The following is a 21648-nucleotide window of genomic DNA, read 5'->3' as shown; positions in this document are numbered from 1 at the left end:
ATGTTCTCTATACATTACTCGATGTTCTATAGACATTACTCAGTGTTCTCTGTACATCACTCAATGTTCTCTTTACATTACTCTATGTTCTCTGTGCATCACTCAATGTTCTGTGTGCATTACTCGATGTTCTCTGTACATTACTCAATGTTCTCTGTATATCACTCGATGTTCTCTGTACATTACTCTATGTTCTCTGTGCATTACTCAGTGTTCTCTGTACATCACTCGATGTACTCTGTACATTACTCGATGTTCTCTGTACATTACTCAATGTTCTCTGTACATTACTCAATGTTCTCTGTACATTACTCTATGTTTTCTGTATATTAATCAATGTTTTCTGTACATCACTCAATGTTCTCTATACATTACTCAATGTTCTCTGTACATTACTCGATGTTCTCTGTACATTAATCAATGTTTTCTGTACATCACTCGATGTTCTCTATACATTAATCAATGTTTTCTGTACATCACTCAATGTTCTCTGTACATTAATCAATGTTCTCTGGACATCACTCAGTGTTCTCTGTACATCACTCAATGTTCTCTGTACATTACTCAGTGTTCTCTGTACATCATTCAATGTTCTCTGTACATTACTCTATGTTCTCTGTGCATTACTCAATGTTCTCTGTACATCACTCGATGTTCTCTGTACATTACTCTATGTTCTCTGTACATTACTCAATGTTCTCTGTACATTACTCAATGTTCTCTGTACATTACTCGATTTTCTAAGTACATTACTCAATGTTCTCTGTACATTAATGTCTTCACTTACATTGCAGTAGTGAGTGAGTGAGTGAGTCTTAAACGTCTAAGACCTGCCTACTCTGAGCTTTCCTACTACATTGAGCTGACACGCCGAGAAATACTGTACAAAGCGGCGTTGAACCAAACTCACTCACTCACTCACTCACTCACTCATTCACTCACTCAAATGCTTCACCTGCACATAGATGGACATGGTTTCTTCATATGACCACTTACAATGCATCCACCATTGGAAAAATGTGTGATGACCATTTCTAGTCTCCCCTGCCATGATACATGGGAGGATCCAGAATTGTTAAAAGGGAGGGGTCCAAAATATCAAAATCCTCTCCAGGTCACTTTTGCCAGCACCACACAACATTCTGATTTTAAAATACACACACACACACATGTTCGTGCACGTGAAACTTTACATACAACTACCGTGCAGCACGTGCAGCACGTGCAGCACGTGCAACATTCCGATGGTGACATCATCCTATTTTTCGTGAAGCTGCTTTTCCTGTGGGACAGATTTCAACAGTGTTTTTTATGAGGACAATTTTGCAAAACGTCCCCTCATAACGGTGACCTAAATCCCCAATGAATAATATCCCCGCAATAATGAGCCAGCACTTTGTTGACAGCTGGTGTTTCCCATTGAAGAGAAATGCCTTAATCGAGACAATGAGCGAAATAGCTGTGCGGGATGGCCCGGCCTTCATCGATAGTTAAACAAAAGAAATTTCAGCAAAGTCACCCTAAAGAGCTTAAATAATCGAGGACGGAGAAGACGCCCTTGCCGCAGAGCAACCTACTCATTAGCGGGAGACAACTCTTTTTTTGATTAGTTGTTCGCCAGGACGTGGTATTTTTTCTGGTTATGTGAAATTATTCCTTGGGGCCACACCTCAATTTTTTAATTGTTATTGGAGGTTTTTTGATTGACGGCGAAGGCCACTCCATTGGCAGAGTCAAATGATGTGACAGGGTTGCGCGTTTGTCACCAAGGATGCTCCAGAGAAGAGAGAATATTTTTAATTATGAATAGTCACTCAATCACTGTCACTGTTTTAGAGGGTCATGTCTTTCAGTATCACTCTGACCCTAAACACTATTATCAGTTGTCGTGACATCACTCTCTAACGACGCAGTCGGGAGGTCACCTTCCAGTCGAGATATGCAGACTACAGCTATCATTGCAAAATGAAGGAATTTTTTTTCTAAGGAGCGGTTGGGGAATGTAAAAACGATTTAAAGTTTTCAATCCATTGCAAATTATACAACTCCGTCACGTGTGTTTGACAAGCTGTTACAAGATTATCATGGCGACCTGATTACCAAGGGCATTGGCCAGCAGTAAGAACAATAGGGTTAAAAAAACATGACAGATACATCGAATATTTCAAACACATTTAAATACACTGTAGGCTGATAATATAGTTTGCATAAATGCAAACAAATAAATTAAATTTAAGAATTTAATTTGTAGCTCACTTTAAATAGTCAACGTTTGACAATGGCTCCTTTGGTCCAAAGAATATGAAGAGAAATGCTGCTCACGTGTTGTTGTGAATAAGAATTAGACTTTCATTTCAACTGTCGTTTTCGACTTACAGTAACGATAAATATATCGGCCATTATATCGCAGAGGTTCATTTTAGAGTGTTTTTTTAAGGGAAGGATTATTCAAATATTTGAACGTCAGAAAACCATTGACCCAAGCTGATATTCTCAGTATATGTAGACAGCAACTCAGACACACGGTAAAACATTCATTTTTGTTCAAATGGCCCTTTAAAGTTTGACACTAAAAAACCCCTTAACGTTCGTTATTTGAATCAGACTTCTGCGTATTTTTCATTGAGAGGGGTGTTTGAAAGTGTAAAATTTAAAAAAATCGATATTTTTATTGGTATCTGTATAGAGAGGTGTCTTGTTGTAATCAGCGACATACAAGTTCGTCATTGTTATCATTGTTAACTTGTTTCTATGAAGGGAAGATTGTTCGTTAGCATAAATAAATCGATATATATATATATGGAGAGAGGGAGTTTAGATAATGAAAAGGACATGACACGTCTTTATTTTACACCAAACTTCTGATTTCTGTGCTGTATTCGATCTCATTCGTGCCATGCTGAAGTACTGAAACCATTAGTCCTCATCAGAATGCCGAAGAGCGATGTCACGCCCTTACTGAAACCGGGATGCTTGCGACAGGCGTGTCGAAGTAAGGCGTTCCACGCAACATTCATGTTTATATCTTTCACAGTGTGGGGATTCAGTCCCCCATAATCCATGAGCTTTCTTCGTGTTTGGCTATATCAGGACAATAATGTGTGTGTTCAAGGAGTTAACAGCCACACTGATTGTCTGTAGCCATGGCAATGACAGATTTATGATGGAAGAGCACACCTTTCACCAGCTTCCCACGTGTTGTAGTCTGTATTACAACCTCTATTTGCCTCAAAAGTGCAGCATAATAAGCTTCGTTTATTATGTGGCCTTTTTTACGATAGCCAACCATGATGACACCCTCGATATCGGATCTCATAAGCTTTCCAGCTGGCGGGACAGTCTTTGCCTTCTTTGAAAGGGTGATGTCATATGTTTCTACTGTTTGGGTTGTTATTTGGACTCAGGTTGGATGTGGTGGAGCCAGGTTTCATCCATAGTCACAAATAATTGCAACAACCTTTCTGGACCAGCTTCAAACAGAGCTAGGTTAGTTACGAGACATGGTGTACCTGGAGCGGTTTTTTATCAGATGTCAGAAGATTTGGAACACAACTAACTGATACTTTCTTCATTGTCAAAGTTTCTGTTATAAAGTCAATGCCTTTTCTATATTTGTTGATAAACTGCCTTGTGTTCGGCAATAAGGGGGTACGTCATATCAGCCCCTCAGAGGGTGTAATACAGGTATGGTAATTAAACCCTCCATGATATGATTTTTGTTTTGTTGTTGTTGTTTAACGCCGCACTCAGCAATATTCTAGCTATATGAAGGCGGTCTGTAAGTAATCGAGTCTGGACCAGACAATCCAGTGATTGACAACATTAGCATCGATCCACGCAATTGGGATCGATGACATGCACCAACCAAGTCAGCGAGCCTGACCACCCGATCCCGTTAGTCGCCTCTTACGGCAAGCATGGGTTGCTGAAGTCCTATTCTACCCCTGATATTCACGGGTCGACCTTGCCTTGTATGTCCTTCTATACACATAGTAAGATTTGTTGTTTGTTGTTTGTTGTTTTATGCCAGTCAGCAATATTTTACTTTATTATGACGGCAAGTAAACGAGTCTGGACCAGCGATTAATGACGTCGTCAAGGTACGATGACGTTCAAGTCAACTGTCATATGATAAATAGAGGTTATCACGCGAGTGTGTTTGGGGATGGTAAATATCCTGCATTAGGAATAAACATTGTATTTAGCGAGCCTTGGCGAGCTAAATACATAGTGTTTATTCCTAAAACAGGATATTTACCATCCCCAAACACACAAGCGTGATAACCTCTTTATCATATAATGTCATTCTTTAATTCTGTGCTTAAAAATCGCTTTCCCTCTCTCACAAACATAACCGAAACATTGCGAGTTTTCCTGCAATGCGCGGTTTAATATTCATTACGTCAGAGGGTAAGTGATGTGGACAGTGACAGTAGCCAATATAGTTCCAACTGAATTCTATTTATTATACAGTGGCGAAGCAACATAAACGCAAAACAACAATTGTTTTTAATTGCCTTTTGCAGCAATCCATCGGTCTGTTCGCTAGAGTAACTGCCCTTTGTCAAAGGGAAGTTACTCTAACCCTAGTCTCTGAGACGTCACTGCCATGGTCAGACCTTGTTGACAGTCGGTCTGTCCTGTCATAACGTTAAGAAGTGTAGTCAGATGTACACACAGCGACAAAACGCAACAAGGTAACAATTCACAGATATTTCGGCCAAATCCAACTATTTTAATTTGTGGTGAACGTTTCAAGCCGCAGAGGTCTACAAGCACAGATATGGCTACTGATCCCGCTTGGCTAGGCCTCGTGCCCTCGCAAAATTGTATCGAAATTTATGTCTCCAAAGTTGCCCAAACTTATAAAATGTCTTATCTACGTCACAGCTAGACACGGATTTTCAGCATATTAGACTGTTCTTTTGATAATGATAGCAACTATCCCTGTAGTTTATCCAGATTCCCGATGGTTAATTCTGCCTCGATCGCCGAATGACGAGGGCGACTCCATGATTGTTTATAAACAGTGAAAGTAGCCCCTACTTGACCTTTCATATTTGCACCTCTATCCGCATATGACCCCAATGGATATCGTTTTTATCCGTTGGCTTTATCCTGCCGAGAAACATACCCTTTATATGATAAAAGCCCATATCTTCCACGTGGCATTAGTATATATACGATAGTTCCACTGTTATCAAACAGCGTGGACCCCAAGAGTCAGGACATGTCAATAACCCATGCTTGTCGTAAGCGGGTGATCAGGGTCGTTGACTTGGTATCCTAATTGAGTAGATCGATGCTCATTAAGTCTGAGATGAGAATCACTGGACTCTCTACTTCAGTCATATTACGGCGTGTCAGCTTGATGTGGGTGGAGCCCCGTGAATTTCCGAGTTAGAACCCATCCGTGTCGTAAAAGGCGACTAACGGGATCGGGTGGTTAGGCTCTGTGCCTCGGTTGATGCATGTCATCGAATTCCAATTGCGTAGATCATTGCTGACGATGTCAATCAGACAATCGATTATTTACAGACCGCTGCCATATAGCTGGAATATTGCTGAGCGCAGCCTTAAACAACAAACAAAAATAAACAGTCATCTTGCGGGGCAACCACCGGATAATTACATATAGTCGTGCAACATGTTCGTCCGGTCGCACGTGGATGGAGACAATTGGTATTCTCAGAGGAATCATGTTTCCTGCTTCAGCGATCTGGCGTGAGAGTGTATGAGTTGGTTTAACGCCGCTTTGAACAGTATTTCATTTTCATCACGGCGTGTAATCTTGATGTGGGACTGAGTGAGTGAGTATGGTTTTACGCCGTTTTTAGCAATATTCCAGCAATATCACGGCGGGGGACACCAGAAATGGGATTCACAAATTGTACCCATGTCGGAAATCGAACCCGGGTCTTCGGCGTGACGAGCTAACGCTTTAACCGCTAGGCTACCCGACCGCCCCCTTGATGTGAGAGGAACGACGGAGTAATGCAGGCTCTCAGTCGTTTGCCACTAGTTACGTGTCGATTCCCAAATTGAAACAATATGCTAACCCAGAAATCTGTTCGTAAAAGAACTTAGAGTGGAATCAACAAAGAAGGTGTACAATTATCAAATGTATTACAAAATTAACTTGGTTTACAAATAAACTAAAATTACTGCACAGCAATTACAATGGCAATACACAATAGAGTGGTAATAAAATATACAATGACAGTGTATAATATCATGGCAGTGGTCAGTATTAAATACAAAAATATGGTGGTGATAGCAAAGGTCAGTGATAATAATAATAATAATATATATTCACCCAGCGGCGATGGTGGTCAAGCTTCCGAGACGAGCCTAGGCTGGGAATCAGGGGTGATGCGCGATCCTCACGAGAAAGCCCGTCTTAATGTGATGCAATGTGCGAGAGATTCCTAAACATGCTCTTGTCCAACAATATATTCAGGCTAACCAGGTACTGGAAATTTCTACACAGTGCCCTGAACAGTCTAACGGCACTGGAACATTCCACATGTTTCTATACCATACTTTCACCGTCCGCGTTATACCGGACCGGAAGTTTACACACCACAGTAACATCTAAATATTGTAACTTCCTGACGACTGATCACTGTCCAAACACAATGCAATGAGCGTCCACTGAATCTCAACAGAAACAATGTAACGCAGCTACAATACATTGTTAAACAATAAAAAACACTACCATATAACACTTTGGCCTACAAGAGGATGCTTTAAGTTATGCGTATGGGGCGATCACCGCCATTCGCAGGGTTGGTATTTGAAAGAAATTGTTCCAGTAAACGCTGATAAAAATATTTGGCCTTTGATTTTACCAAAAAAAGACACTGGGCATACCGCATATCCGGGAAAATTACTCCTTGTCTCCTTTCAAGAAAAAGGGGAATGTCTTGAAGCAATGACGTTATGGTCGATCCAAATATAGAATATATTGAAAACTTTTTAAGCTATATACATGTAGCACAACGACGTTTACCTTTGAGAATCTGAAATGTGAAATGTCATACGTGGCATTATGAATAATACATATGTAAATGATCCATCCTAACGGTAAATATATTTTGATGGCATTATTGTTTTGCAGTTTTATTTACAGATTTTTATATTTACGAGAATTTTTTTTATTAAAACTTTAAGGCCTCCCATATGGCCTGGTACCTCAATAATCAGGAACGGCTTCTTGGTAAGAGCTTGAAGAACGATGCATTCAGAGTCGATTGAAGGGAGACAACTCCATGACCATTTCTTAACTATGAGCGGTGTCTCGTCACGCTGAAGACCGGGTTCGAATTCCCACGTGGTACAGTGTGTACATCCTACTTTTAGTATTCCGTCACCATGTTGCTGGAATATTACTAACAGGGGTGTAAGACTAACATTCTGAGAAATGTTGTATTATTAGTATATCTTTCACCATTTACGTGCTCGTCTCACCATACACGTGCTTGTCTCACCATACACGTGCTTGTCTCACCATTCACGTGCTCGTCTCACCATTCACGTTCTTGTCTCACCATTCACGTGCTCGTCTCACCATTCACGTGCTCGTCTCACCATTCACGTGCTCGTCTCACCATTCACGTTCTTGTCTCACCATTCACGTGCTTGTCTCACCATTCACGTGCTCGTCTCACCATTCGCGTTCTTGTCTCATCGTACACGTGCTCGTCTCACCATTCGCGTTCTTGTCTCACCATACACGTGCTCGTCTCACAATATACGTGTTCGTCTCATCGTACACGTGCTCGTGCGTTTCACCAAGTGACCAAATTTCACCATGTTTATCAGTTTCTCCGTCATCGATGCCGGGAAATGTGACGAAGCTTTTAAAACATGGCGATAAACCCAGTTTCAAGATCAACCACGTAGGCAAAGCAGGCAACACAGTAGAATTTGTTGCTGCTTTCAGCGTATTTCCTTGTGTTCAATACTGTGGTAAACTTTGTTGTTTGTGTGTTAAAGACATCTATTCTTGTAAAGACAAACTGGTTCGGTGGGTGAGATGAGGTGAAATGGGGTTTAACGTCGTGTCCAAGATTATTGCACTTACATAGCGACGTGCATGTACGTGTGTGTGTTTGTGTGGCTGCTTGTACTAGTCCGGACTGATGCCGATTTATAGTGCTAGCACGCTGAGATACCATGCCGCAGTTTAACATGAATACCCCACTCAGACACAGTATACTGACTCCGAGCCGATCAGTCCTTGTTTTAGCCCCTTAATGCCGAGCGTTAGACAGGGCAACAACAAGTACCATTTTTTAACGTCTTTTGGTATGACGCGTCTTTTGGTATGAACCTCGAACCTTCCGCTCTCCGGGTGGACGCTCTACCACTAGACCACGGAGGCGGTCCAAACTGGTTCGGAAAATTTGCAGTTGAAGCAAGTTTTTTTATCAAGTCATTTAAACAACCCATTGTCCTAACACTCAAATGTTTGATTATTTATATTTTTTATGAATATTTCAGTATATGTCACATGTCATCAATCTTGTAGTTTATGGTTACTTTAAGACAGATATAATTCCTATTTCACACATTGCATTGATTACGACGTCTAGACTGAAGTGGGCCTCTATTGAACGTTGCCGGTAAAAGTGAGAGCGGAAGGTCGGTGGTTCGATCCCCGGCCGTGTCATACCAAAAGACGCTCGTTATTAAGGGACTGAGGTAAAGACTGGTCGGCTCGGAGTCAGTTTACTGTGTCCGATTGGGCTATGCATGGTATCTCTTTAGGCTAGCACTATAAAACCGGCATCAGTCCCGACTAGTACAAGTAGCCACACACACGCGCGTGCATGCACGTCGCTATATAAGCACAATAATCTTGGACGCGACGTTAAACACCATTTCACCTCACCTCACAATGAAAGGAGTTCAGATCAGATGAAGCGTATGTAAAATATATGTGGTTCTTACGTTTACGTCATGGCGAAATCACTCGCATCTGTTCCTTCTACTCCCGGAATCAACAGATTCGAGTTATTTCTCCGACTGAAACCATGTTATAGTTGATGTATAGTTTTTCTATAATTTTACATCCTGAACTATACCGTATTTCCTCAATTAGACGCCCGGGCTTCTATTCATTTCGGACAAGCCTTTGACCCGGCGTCAATTAGAGGCCCGACGTCTATTAATGTGGCAGTGTTGTATATATGCATATTTTCTGTATTTTATATATTTGTATACATGGTATACCCCCAGTCCACTTCCTTTCATTTCAGTCCAAGTGCTATACCTCAGATGTTATAGATCAGGCTGTCCGCAGATCTCTCAAGGGGGAGGCTGCTAGAGTTGCGATGAGACTTGGATCTACAGCTTCTACCAAGGATTTACTTTCGAAGCTCCAAAGTATTTATGGCACAGTTAGGCGCAGGGAAACCCTCATGGCACAGTTCTATAGTGCAACCCAGTCGGAGGATGAAGATGTTGCTAGTGGGGGCTCCATTTGTAACCGGGGGTGTTTATGAATAACACAGGTCGTTATTTGTCGTGAGGATTTATTATCAGATAATACAGACGCCCTGAAACATATTAAATGTAAAGATATATATACACGTAAATAAATATGTATGTTAATATACACAAACACAGATATATAAGAGCACATCACATTATATTTATTCACATCGTCACACCGACGACATCATAGGAACAGATAGAACTCTTGCTTTCAACAAATACATTGAAGTATGTGTTATAACTTACAATAACTATATATACATTTGTATCCCTATACATGTGTGATAACATGATAAATACAATTAATTAATTTCATTAAATACAAGCATACCCTGTAGGTGAAACTGGGGCGGGAACTGTGTCACCAACGCAATTGACAGGACTTATGGTGCCTGCATCTAAATACAAATACAAAGACAAATATACTTACTTAGGTAAAACGGGTTACCTTAGAAAACACGAATTATGTGTTACACATAACATACCAATGAATGCTTTACATTATACATAAATAGCATTGTCATAAGCAAACACATACATCATAAATACATACCCACTCGCTCATTCATTCTCAAATGAGACATTTAGGAAAGGTGAAGATATACAGTGCTAACCTAGTTACAACATTTACATGGCTGCAATTATATGACTACATGTAATGACCTACCTAAATATGTATTAAGACTGTGTAACACTACAGCTGATTACACAAATAGATGCAAGTACATTATAACAATACGTATAGAAACATTACTAACCTATTTGGACGGTCTCAGCTGGAAATACTACACAGAGTAGAAATTTGTTATTCGCATGGCAAGGTGTAGTGGCTGGTGTGCTGGTTAAATGCTGGGTGTTAGTATTTGAAACAAGGCCAATCAGGCGCAAGCTGTACTAAACAAAGGACCGACCCAAGCTACCTACTCTACCCCACAACCAGTAGAAGTTCAAATAAAAGAAAACTCCACGCAGAGATCAAGTCGTTAAGCAGAGCTGTTAAATACAGCAGCCATACAGGTTTATTTAATTCAACATAATTAAAGGTTAAAACACCATCTCATTACAAAACATTATATGTATACCATGTATACAAATATATAAAATACAGAAAATATGCATATATACCCCCATTTCACTATGACCGCGAATTTAGGTCCCAAAAAGGGATAATTATTTGTATCAATTGATCGGCTTCTGTTTTTTGCACTGAACAATTGACCCGGCTTCTATTATATTGTTCTTGATAAAATCCCAGCCCGTCCTCGATTTGCGCTTGATTTTCCGCCAAGCTGCCTGCGAGGCGCTAAAGGGTTAACAGTAACATCAGCGTCTCATCCCATGGGAACCCCACTCGAAAACGGGAAAGGGGGCTGGATGGAACAGTAACCAGCGAACGATAGTCTCAGAACAGCTCTGTAAAAAAAATCAAAAAATCACAATGACATTCAACGTATGTAATTGAATGGAATATTTTCATATTCGTAAAATTTGTAAATCTCCATATAAGACTTACAGTATAACCATTCCTTTATCGTAAGCTCCTCATTTGTAATAAATCATTACTTGTCATACAAAATGCGCCACAGCATAAAGCGCTCACATTTTAGGATTCGCCTACTCCATATATTTGAGGGTATTCAATTCAACACCCAGTATTTAATTTCAGTGTTAGGATCATTAATTTTCTTCTTCTTTTTGTTATCATTATTCCAGTACGACTAAATAAAAACCATTATAACAATCCGCATTCGTACCACAATCTAACTTTTATATAAGTCATGTTTACTAGTTCTTAACCATCTTTGCGCTCCGGCACTTATCAAAAAGAGACAGAGCATAGTTTTAGGTGATTCCCCTCTTCCCACGCAACGAATGCTGGGTGTGACAGCGTCTGCAGAAGCACTGGAGAAAATGTACATTTTGTTGATCGGTAGGTATTACAGACATGTTCCATTAATTTGCAATGAAATAACGTCACTGTCTCATGATGGATGAACAATTATGCTTATCGTTTATGAATGACAGTCGAGTGTTCGCGATCAAGTGCTTGTTTCGGTTTCAACACTACTCGTCTCGTCATCGAACGGCTAGATCTACTTCACTTGTTCAAAGTAATGCCAAATACTTTGTCATAGTACCTGTTGCTAAAATATTCATGCAACATATGATTAAACCGATTTTAGGATTATGCATTTGGTGCATCGCGCAAATGTGATCGAATTATAAAAATCCACACTGAGCATGTCAAGACAGGTGCTCTGTCCAAATACAGTTTATGATGATGAATTTCCGGGTTTGAATATTTATTGTCAGTGTTCGGCAGAAATGCACGTCAAGCGGTTTTGGGTCCCGTCATTCAAGCAGTATTTTCACATCTGCTAATCAAGAGCTTTTGTACTCAAGCAAGTTCAACTTAGATGTTCTTTTGAAGCACAATAAATTGAATAATTGCGTATTGATAAATGTCTGACCTATGTGCATTATCTGTAGTCTTCCAAAGATTGTTAAAGAAGATTTTAATTTCTTAACATGTTTTTTCTGTCTACTGTGAGTACACATTTTAAGTTCTACAAGCTGTATCATATTTATATGATATAACATATTTATATACTACTCAAAAGAAGTTAAAGAACACCAGATTCTTTCATATTACTATAGTTAATCTGTCTTGGCATGTGAGATGAACTATAGTAATATGAAAGAATTGGGTGTTCTTTAACTTATTTTGAGTAGTATATAGTGTTATACTTTTCAACTCCAAGGCAGTACACAGATAGCCAAGATAATAACTTGGAGTAAAATGGAAAACAGAAATAACGCATGAATTTGCATAGATCACAAAGATGTCTGTCCTATAATCACACTATACCTTTAGTGATCATTTGCGAAAATGTAGAAATAGGATAGGGTAAATTTTTGCCATGGGGTGAATATCAATTTCATGACAAAATTTACCTACGGGTAAAGGATTGCATAGGGCTTGAACAGGGCTTTCGTTTCAAAACAAAAATAGTAGATAAGTTTTGTATATATTTTTTTTAAAAAAAGTGCAACTTTTTTTATTTCAGATTCCCCGTGAAAATCTAGGTTAGTAACAAACCATACTTGCCCAAAGAGGCAACTAACCGGAATGGGGGGTCAGACTCGCTGACTTGGTGACTCATTGCTCATGATGCTAATCGCTGGATTATCTGGTCAAGACTTGACTTCATCATACAGTTGAATATTACTGAATATGCGTCAAATGACAAACAAACATATCTTCTTCAGGTTGAATACATTGGACGTTGTAACATGAGGGACTGTGTGACAAACTAGACGACCGGCAGCGATGAGCTCCCTACCTCCTGGGTAGGTATCTCAGCAATCTGTGCAGAGGGTTATCGTGCGTTCCAATTTGACGGACAAATTTGAAAAATACGTTTTTTTCAAAATTGGGATTTGTTTGAAAGTCCTTACTTTTTAAATTCAGGGTGTTAATAATTGCTTTCAATGCAACATTCTAGAACAATACATCAGAGCCTCTTTTTGTTTATTGGTCCCCTTGTCAGTGAAATCATCTCTGCAAAGTATATACTGTATTCAACATAATAAGCGCCCCGCTCTAATAAGCGCCCAAGGCGATATTTGCTAATATGTTGGCTAGTGAACAATCCCAATTAGCACCCCATCCAAATGATCAATGTGCACAAGACTTATTTATTCTCGTATAATACATGTCTTATATGCATCCTTAATTATGGGAAATTAAATTCTGGAAAAATATATTTGTCGTATATAAACTGTTCCAGCCATCAGCATAAACCACGAAATGTAGGATCTTTCAACTCTGATTTTTTTTCACCAAAATAGTATTCCAATAAGTGCCCCCTATTTTGTAATTTTGAGAGCGCCCTGGGCGCTTATTATGTCGAATACGGTAACATGCCTTGGCAATTTTCATTCAAATGTTTGGGAATTTTTATTGATATATTTTTAACTTTAGGCCAATTATCATCATCTGAGAAAAGTGGAAAACAAGATATTTTTTTTAATATAATACTTTGAGAACAGATTTAGCATTATGGGGATTCAAGGATCAGGCCTCAAAGTCGCGACTAAAACGGTCGCCAATGCGACCTAAATTTCAATTTGTTTACTGTCTAAAATTCAGGGGAAGCCAAATGACTACCTTGAAAAATATCTTGCGGTGACAAAATTCTATTGCTACACATCTGTAGAGACAAAAATAAACATGTCTGCTACTAATTGTACTCACAACTAATTCCTCTTAAAGTCAACAATGAACCTAAATATATAAATATTAATGTAATTGGTATTTTATTTTAGTTAATAGTTTATTGGATAAGCAAGGATATACCTATATAATCTAGTAACATAAATTGCATCATTGTTCGAGTCACAAATAACAAAACTCAAATACAGTTTCCACTAATAAACAATTCCAAGACTAGTGCTACAATATTGGCTTGACTTCTTGATTTTACCACTGCCTACCTGGAAAAAATACTTGTAGCCATATGGCAAAATGGTAAAAAATTGGCACTTGGAAAAAATTTAAACTTTGAGGCCTGAGGATAGAGTTGGTTTCCTAGGTGAGGTGACGTGATACAGGGTTTAAAGTGCACTTGATACAGTGACATCCATACATATGTGTGTTGATGCTTGTACTAGCCTGGATTAATCCTGGTTCATAGTGCTAGCTCACTGAGGTACCATGCTACAGTTTAACATGGATACCCCACTCAGACACAGTATACTGACCCCGAGCCGACCAGTTCATGTTTTATCACCTTTATGTCGAGCGCCAGGCAGGGTAACAACAAGTACCATCTTTTCATGTCTTTTTGTATGATGCGTCAAGGGAATGGAACTACCGACCCCGCTCTACAGGCAGATGTTGCATCCACTAAACCTTGGAGGCGATAGATGTCCGGTAGGACTGGGTCAGGTACTCGGGTACTCGGGTCAGTTGGGTCCTGAGTAGGACCTGTGTACCCACATGAATACCCGGACCTGTGTACCCACATGAATACCCGGACCTGTGTACCCACAGGAATACCCGGACCTGTGTACCCACATGAATACCCGGACCTGTGTACCCACATGAATACCCGGACCTGTGTACCCACAGGAATACCCGGACCTGTGTACCCACATGAATACCCGGACCTGTGTACCCACAGGAATACCCGGACCTGTGTACCCACATGAATACCCGGACCTGTGTACCCACAGGAATACCCGGACCTGTGTACCCACAGGAATACCCGGACCTGTGTACCCACAGGAATACCCGGACCTGTGTACCCAGATGAATACCCGGACCTGTGGTTAGTCACGTGACATACTGTTTAATGACATTAACAAAAAAACTCAATGGTTACACTACAAGTATAGCTAATGTTTACATTTCTTTCTCACTATGCAGGCAATCGTTCTGACTTTTATATGTTCGAGTAAGGATACAGGGTCTATCAACTGTACTGTATACATGTATCTAAATAGTTTTTGCTAGGGCTGCAGTAAAACAATTCCCATTCGGACATTTTGTACCCAACTCTCGAGACCTATAGCGGGTATCCGGGTAGGGCCGGGTAATAGGGTGTCGGGTACCCAGGTAGTAAATTTGGACAGGTCCCAGCCCGAGTGTCCAGTGATGTTTGGTTGTTGTTTGTAGTGGTTACGGAGGCCCAGCTAGGTGACATGGCTCATCGTGCTCAGGGGCGGTCGGGTAGCCTTGTGGTTAAAGCGTTCGCTCGTCACACCGGAGACCCGGGTTCGATTCCCGACATGGGTACATTGTGTGAAGCCCATTTCTGGTGTCCCCCGCTGTGATATTGCTGGAATATTGCTAAAAGCGGCGTAGAACCATACTCACTCACTCTTTCACTCATCGTGCTCAAATGGCATCGATCAGTGCTCGTGCTATCAATCACTGGTTTATTGGGCCCAAACTCAATTATTGACAGGTAGTAGTGATACAGCTGGAATATTTCTGAGTGCTGTGTTCATGATTTGTCCTTGTTGGCCAACCTCATTAAAACCAGGGCCCACTTGCACAAAGCGATCTTAGCGCTAAGATGATCGTAACTCCCATACTTAAACACAGGCTTACAATAGTCGTAGCGCTAAGATCGCTTTGTGCAAGTGGGCCTTGATCTTAGTTCTAGATACCGCGAAACAAATGATCTGGGGACATCCCATTCGGGTCACGTCAGAACGACCTTTCATCCAACCAATGAGAGCATGGCTTACCAGATCATGACAGTGACAGTCAGAATGTGTTTTCTCATGAAACCTTGAACAATTTAACATGGGTTATTCCGAACGACAGTTACGGGCTATAAAAGTTAATCCATACAATCTAGGCCATCTATTAGCCATTCTAGAAAGCTCTTGTTCAGTTTGCAAATTTTTAAACGAGAATTTGTCAAAGTATGGTTTGAAGCGTAGTCACTAGTTTGAAACTCGTGCCATAAAGCACAAGAAAGCAGCTTTCTGAATTGCTAATGTCGACTTCTTGTCAGTCAAACCATTGGCCGGCCAAAGTTCGCAATAGGTCGGTCTGACATGATCCGTAATTGGATGTCCTCAGATCTTTATTTAGCGGTAGTGAGCACTAAGATCTTATTTTAATGAGATTGCCTTGTTGGCACACTTATAAGCCAAGGGGCACATATAAACATCTTATGGGAGCATCTAACCCTGGTATTTATCCGCTTGAGGGATTGAATTACAAATTTTTACAGTGTATGATGAATTTACGTCAATGTCCACTCGTGAAGATCCGGGTAGAATAAGTCTTCAGCAACCCAAAATTGCCGTAAAAGGCGTCTATGCTTGTCATAAGAGTCGACTAACGGGATCGGGTGGTCAGCCTCGCTGACTTGGTAGATGCATGTCATCGATCCCAATAGCGTGGATCTATGCTCATGATATCAATCACTGGATTGTCTTGTCCAGACTCAATTATTTACAGACCACCGTCATATAGCTGGAATATTGCTGAGTGCGGCGTTAAACAACAAACTAACCAACGTCACTGTCAATCTTTCAGCCAATCTGGTCAGACATACAACGACTCTGTCGACCTTCGACGGGCAACACAGAGCAGCTTAGAAGAACAAGTTGGTGAGTGATAGATGTGTAACAACACTCTTTCTGTGAGCTCCATGGGGATTCCAGGTTAAAGACACGTGATTCAGGACAGAATAGGTCCCCAGTACCTCATGCTTGTCTCCCAGTGGGGATTACAGGACAGAATAGGTCCCCAGTACCTCATACTTGTCTCCTTGTGGGATTCCAGGACAGAATAGGTCCCCAGTACCCCATGCTTGTTTCCTTGTGGTATTCCAGGGCAGAATAGGTCCCCAGTACCTCATGCTTGTGTCCCAGTGGGGATTACAGGACAGTATAGGTCCCCAGTACCTCATGCTTGTCTCCCAGTGGGGATTACAGGACAGAATAGGTCCCCAGTACCTCATGCTTGTGTCCCAGTGGGGATTACAGGACAGTATAGGTCCCCAGTACCTCATGCTTGTCTCCCAGTGGGGATTACAGGACAGAATAGGTCCCCAGTACCTCATGCTTGTCTCCCAGTGGAGATTACAGGACAGAATAGGTCTCCAGTACCTCATGCTTGTCTCCCAGTGTGGATTACAGGACAGAATAGGTCCCCAGTACCTCATGCTTGTCTCCGAGTGGGGATTACAGGACAGAATAGGTCCCCAGTACCCCATGCTTGTCTCCCAGTGGAGATTACAGGACAGAATAGGTCCCCAGTAACCCATGCTTGTCTCCCAGTGGAGATTACAGGACAGAATAGGTCCCCAGTACCTCATGCTTGTCTCCCTACAGAAATCACAGGACAGAATAGGTCCCCAGTACCCCATGCTTGTCTCCCTGTAGAAATCACAGGACAGAATAGGTCCCCAGTACCTCATGTTTATCTCAACAGTCTGAAGGATAATTAGTTTTTTCAAGAATTTTCTGGGACAATTTTATTTTTTTCGATAAAATGCCAACCCCCTCGATTTGCGCCTGATTTGCGCACGATTTGCGCTTGATTTGCCCGTTATATCGCACACCTTAATTGTCTACCAGTGGGAATACGGGCAGAATAGGTTCCTAGTACCCCATGGGGCAGACTCAATTATAAAGTTAGACTCATCATCGGCATTACCTTATTTGACGTTATAAGCGTCCCGCACTAATAAGCACCAATGGCGATATTTGCTAATATATTGGCTAGTGAACAATCCAAATTAGCACCCCTTCCAATTGATCAATGTACACAAGACATATTTATTCTTGTATGATACGTATGTTATATGCATCCTTAATTAGGGAAATTAAATTCTGGAAACATATATATATATGTCATATATAAACATTTCAGGCTGTCACCATAAACCACGAAATGTATGATCTTTCAACTCTGTTGTTTTTCACCAAAATAATATTCTAATAAGAGCCCCCCATTTCTAATTTTGGGCGCTTATTTTGTTGGGTAGTCCTTGGGAAACTGCCCAAAAGTTAAGGTACCAGTAGAAACTTGCCATTTTTAGGATTTTGTCGTGTGTTATTATTATGAGGGCTTGTGGACTTAAAATGTTAGTTTCTTCCTCTGAATTTATGAGAAATAACAAACTGATTCTTACACGCCAAAAGCAAGCACCTGTCCAGTATACATGTGATCACCTTCAGCGCGTGAGTTGATTGGGCGGACGGTGCAGTCCGAGGAGCAGTATGTGCCGCGGCAGCCGCAGCCCCAGCAGCAGAACGACGAGGACATGGACGTGGAGACCCGCCTGGTCACTATACACGCCACAGAGCTGACCCATGATGGAGAGGTGAAGAAGTACCGGTCGCCCAAGTCTTCAACTTTCAATGGCTTCAAACGTGAGTGAAAGGATTTGGCTGAAATTGATGTTTATTTGTAGCTCACCTTGTTGTGGTGAGTTTGAGCTGGGTGGGTGATTGCTATTTATCATATCTTGCTAATGTCATTACACTTTACGAATGTGTGTTGGAAAAATTTCTCTTGTTGGCAACTATGCTTGTCGTAAGAGGCGACTTACATGATTGGGTAGTCAGGCTCACAGACTTGTTTGAAGCATGTCATCGTATCCCAATTGCGTAGATCGCTGCTCATGATGTCAATCCCTGGATTGTCTGGTCCAGATGCAATTATTTACAGACAGCTGTCATCTAGCTGGAATATTGCTGAGTGTGGCGTTTAACAAAACAAACAAGCAAGCTTTTGGTGCTGCTACTACTTGTACTGACTTAAGTTTAAACACTTTACTAATCATTGTGTGTACTTCTTAATGTTACCAGTCATCTAAGGCGCTGCGATTCGCTGTGCAGAGTTGCGTCCCTTCGGCACGCCAGAAACCTATGATTGTGGTTTCGAATCCTGGTTCGCCACAATTATGTTTCTAGGTTTGTCAGCACCATACCCGTGCTCATTGTTTTCACCCGAGACCTGCATCACTTCGGGCTATACTCCCACATAAGCTGACACGCCATGATATAACTGGAATAATGTTAAAAGCGGCTTTAAACCCAACTCACTCACTCACTCACTCACTCACTCGCTCTCAATGTTCCTCCACAGGGTCCACAGAGATCTATTACCGCCATCTCAGCGAGGACAGGTTCTGTGAGCGGCGGGCATGTGAAAAGGGATACGAGATGCTGTTGCAGAACAACATCGTCATCATCACCGGCGGGTGTGGCGACGGCAAGACGACGCTCGGATGCTACCTTCTCAAGAGAGTGTCCGAGGAATTGGACATAGAAGCTGTGAGAATCAATTCCCCGAAGGATTGGATGAGAGTCTTGGAGTTTGATTACCAACATGGCGAGAAGATTGCCGTCATGCTTGATGATTGTTTCGGCAGCATCGGCATGGCTGATTACATGTTCGAAGAATGGCATCACAATGTTCAATATATGTCAAGTTTTCTCGAATCCAAAAAGGTTTATCTGATTATGACCTCCAAGAAACACCTGTACTCACAGGGCGCTGGACGAGTTACGTACAACCAGGTGTTCCTGAAGAAATACATCCTGGATCTGACGACTGATGAATATAAGCTCACCTGGTGTGAGAAGAAGGAGGTCTTGAGGAAACACCTGGAGTATTATAATCTAGATGAGGACATCGCCACCAACCTCCCAGAAGAGTGCCCGGACATGGGCTTCTGTCTCCTCGTCCATCAGTTCTGTATTGTGGAAGATTTTCAAAACTGGGGGTTGCGTTTTTTCACGAATCCAATCATTTGGTATTCCTGTGATCTTGAGTCGATATCGGCCACGGAGAAGGAGATCTGGGGAGTGATGGTCCTGCTACTGCTGGGTGACGGGATCATGAGACCGATGGACTATAACCCTTTCGGTGACGAGAAGACCATATACAAGCAGGCCAAGGAGCATCTAAAATACACGTCTCTCCAAGATGGCTTCCCTCCATCCAGGCTGGTTCATCTGTGTGAACACATCGACACCGTGTACGTGAAGTGGGACAAGAAGGAGAAAGGCTATCGCTTCATTGATCATTACATGGAAGAAGCGGCTATGATGTGTTTCGGGAAGTGGCATGTTCGAGAAGTCTTGAAGAGAAGCAGCCTCAGCTTTCTGCGCGAGTATATGGTGACGAATCGGTACGAAGCGGAACGTCCCGAGAAGGACATCCTCATTGAACTTTCTCCTTCCTACTTTCCGTATCTCACGGAAAGACTCTTGAAAGAACTCGTGGACGGGAATATCGAACAGATCGTCTCCCACAGAGTATTTCTCGACGATTCATACATTGAGTTTTTTGTGAAGCATCTCAAAGAGAAGGATGAGCTTGTGAACGTTCTCCAGGCTAAGGACAAGAAGTGTCAGAGGGGGATTGTGTATCTGTGTACAATGTACGGACAAGAGAGGCTGATCCGAGAGATTGTGAAATCAGAAGTCTTCTCCAAGTTGACCGATAAGCAGTGGGCCAAGGATGAGAAACAGGCGGCTGTCCAACTTGCCACAGAGTTTAAGGTATCTTCTTTACAAAACTTGCTGAATCAGTTGTGAGTGTAGCATGGTTTTACCTGGACTTACAAAAGTAGGGGCCCAAGGACCCTCAATACAGTCGAACCCCGCTAAGTCTAACCTACCAGGACAGTGTTGTAACTTCGAGATCTCCGAACATTTGAGATAACGAGGCATGAACATCAAGACAGATCAAGTTTTATGTTTCTTTGATGCGTAACGCCGCACTCAGCAATATTCCACCTGATGACAGCAGGACAGACCAAGTAACTGTGTGTGTGTGTGTGTGTGTGTGTGTGTGTGTGTGTGTGTGTCTGTGTGAGTGTGTGTGTGTGTGAGTGTGTGTGTATGTATATATGTTAGTGTAGCATCCCACAGATGACATCCTTACCTTGTCAGCTGGCTGAAGGGGTTAACCTCTTTGGTGATGTGGACAAGGCGTCCGACCTCTGATCAGAAGGTTTGTGGTACGAAATCCCATCACGGGACTCGGAAATTTTATGGCCGCTACATTGGCGCCCAACGTGGGGCTGAGCACGTTCATATCAAATTTGAGGAAAATAAGCCTCAGTACCCTACTATGCGGCCCGGGACGTGCCTTCTGTTAACGGGGAAGTATGTACCAGGGCATGGAGTCGTCCCACAGATGACATCCTTACCTTGTCAGCTTGCTGACGGTGTTAACCTCTTTGGTCATGTGGACAAGACGTTCGACCTCTGATCAGAAGGTCCGTGGTCCGTGGTTCGAATCCCATCCCGGGATGGCCGCTACATTAGGCTTAAAAAAATAATAGAATTGGTTCTCGGGCAATGACTTTTAAAAAAATAGAGCGGGCGGGTGGGCTTTTTCTTTTCTTTTTTTTGCTTCTTCAAACTAGTATGTAACCAAATAAACAGTTGTGTACAATCCACCTAGGAAACGCCTCCCTGCATAAACAAGCCTACAAACTCCTATTGCCGCCATGACCATAACACAAGATGCACAGTGCACATGGAAAGGGAAGTAACTATTGGATCCCATTGTTTTTTAAGTATTAGGATTGTTATATTTTTTCTAAAATGATGATGATGCAGGCGGTGCCTGAGAACCAATACCATTTTTTTTAGCCT

The 21648-nt window shown here is 41.7% G+C and overlaps 1 protein-coding gene across 1 annotated transcript; it reads left to right on the top strand.

Annotated features, from left to right (window-relative positions):
* Nucleotides 1-11355: 11355 nt before the first annotated feature.
* LOC139460653 (uncharacterized) lies at nt 11356-20863 on the top strand. Its single transcript, XM_071242125.1, has 5 exons — nt 11356-11431; nt 12772-12852; nt 16562-16635; nt 18211-18405; nt 19124-20863. The coding sequence occupies exons 2-5, from the start codon at nt 12833-12835 to the stop codon at nt 20578-20580; spliced, it is 1746 nt and encodes a 581-aa protein (XP_071098226.1). The 5' UTR covers nt 11356-11431; nt 12772-12832; the 3' UTR covers nt 20581-20863.
* The last annotated feature ends 785 nt before the right edge of the window (nt 20864-21648 follow it).

Source organism: Haliotis cracherodii, unplaced genomic scaffold (genome assembly GCF_022045235.1).
Source record: "Haliotis cracherodii isolate W230 unplaced genomic scaffold, xgHalCrac1.p SCAF_14, whole genome shotgun sequence".
Classification (NCBI taxonomy): domain Eukaryota; kingdom Metazoa; phylum Mollusca; class Gastropoda; order Lepetellida; family Haliotidae; genus Haliotis; species Haliotis cracherodii.
This window is presented reverse-complemented; position numbering and strand designations above follow the sequence as displayed.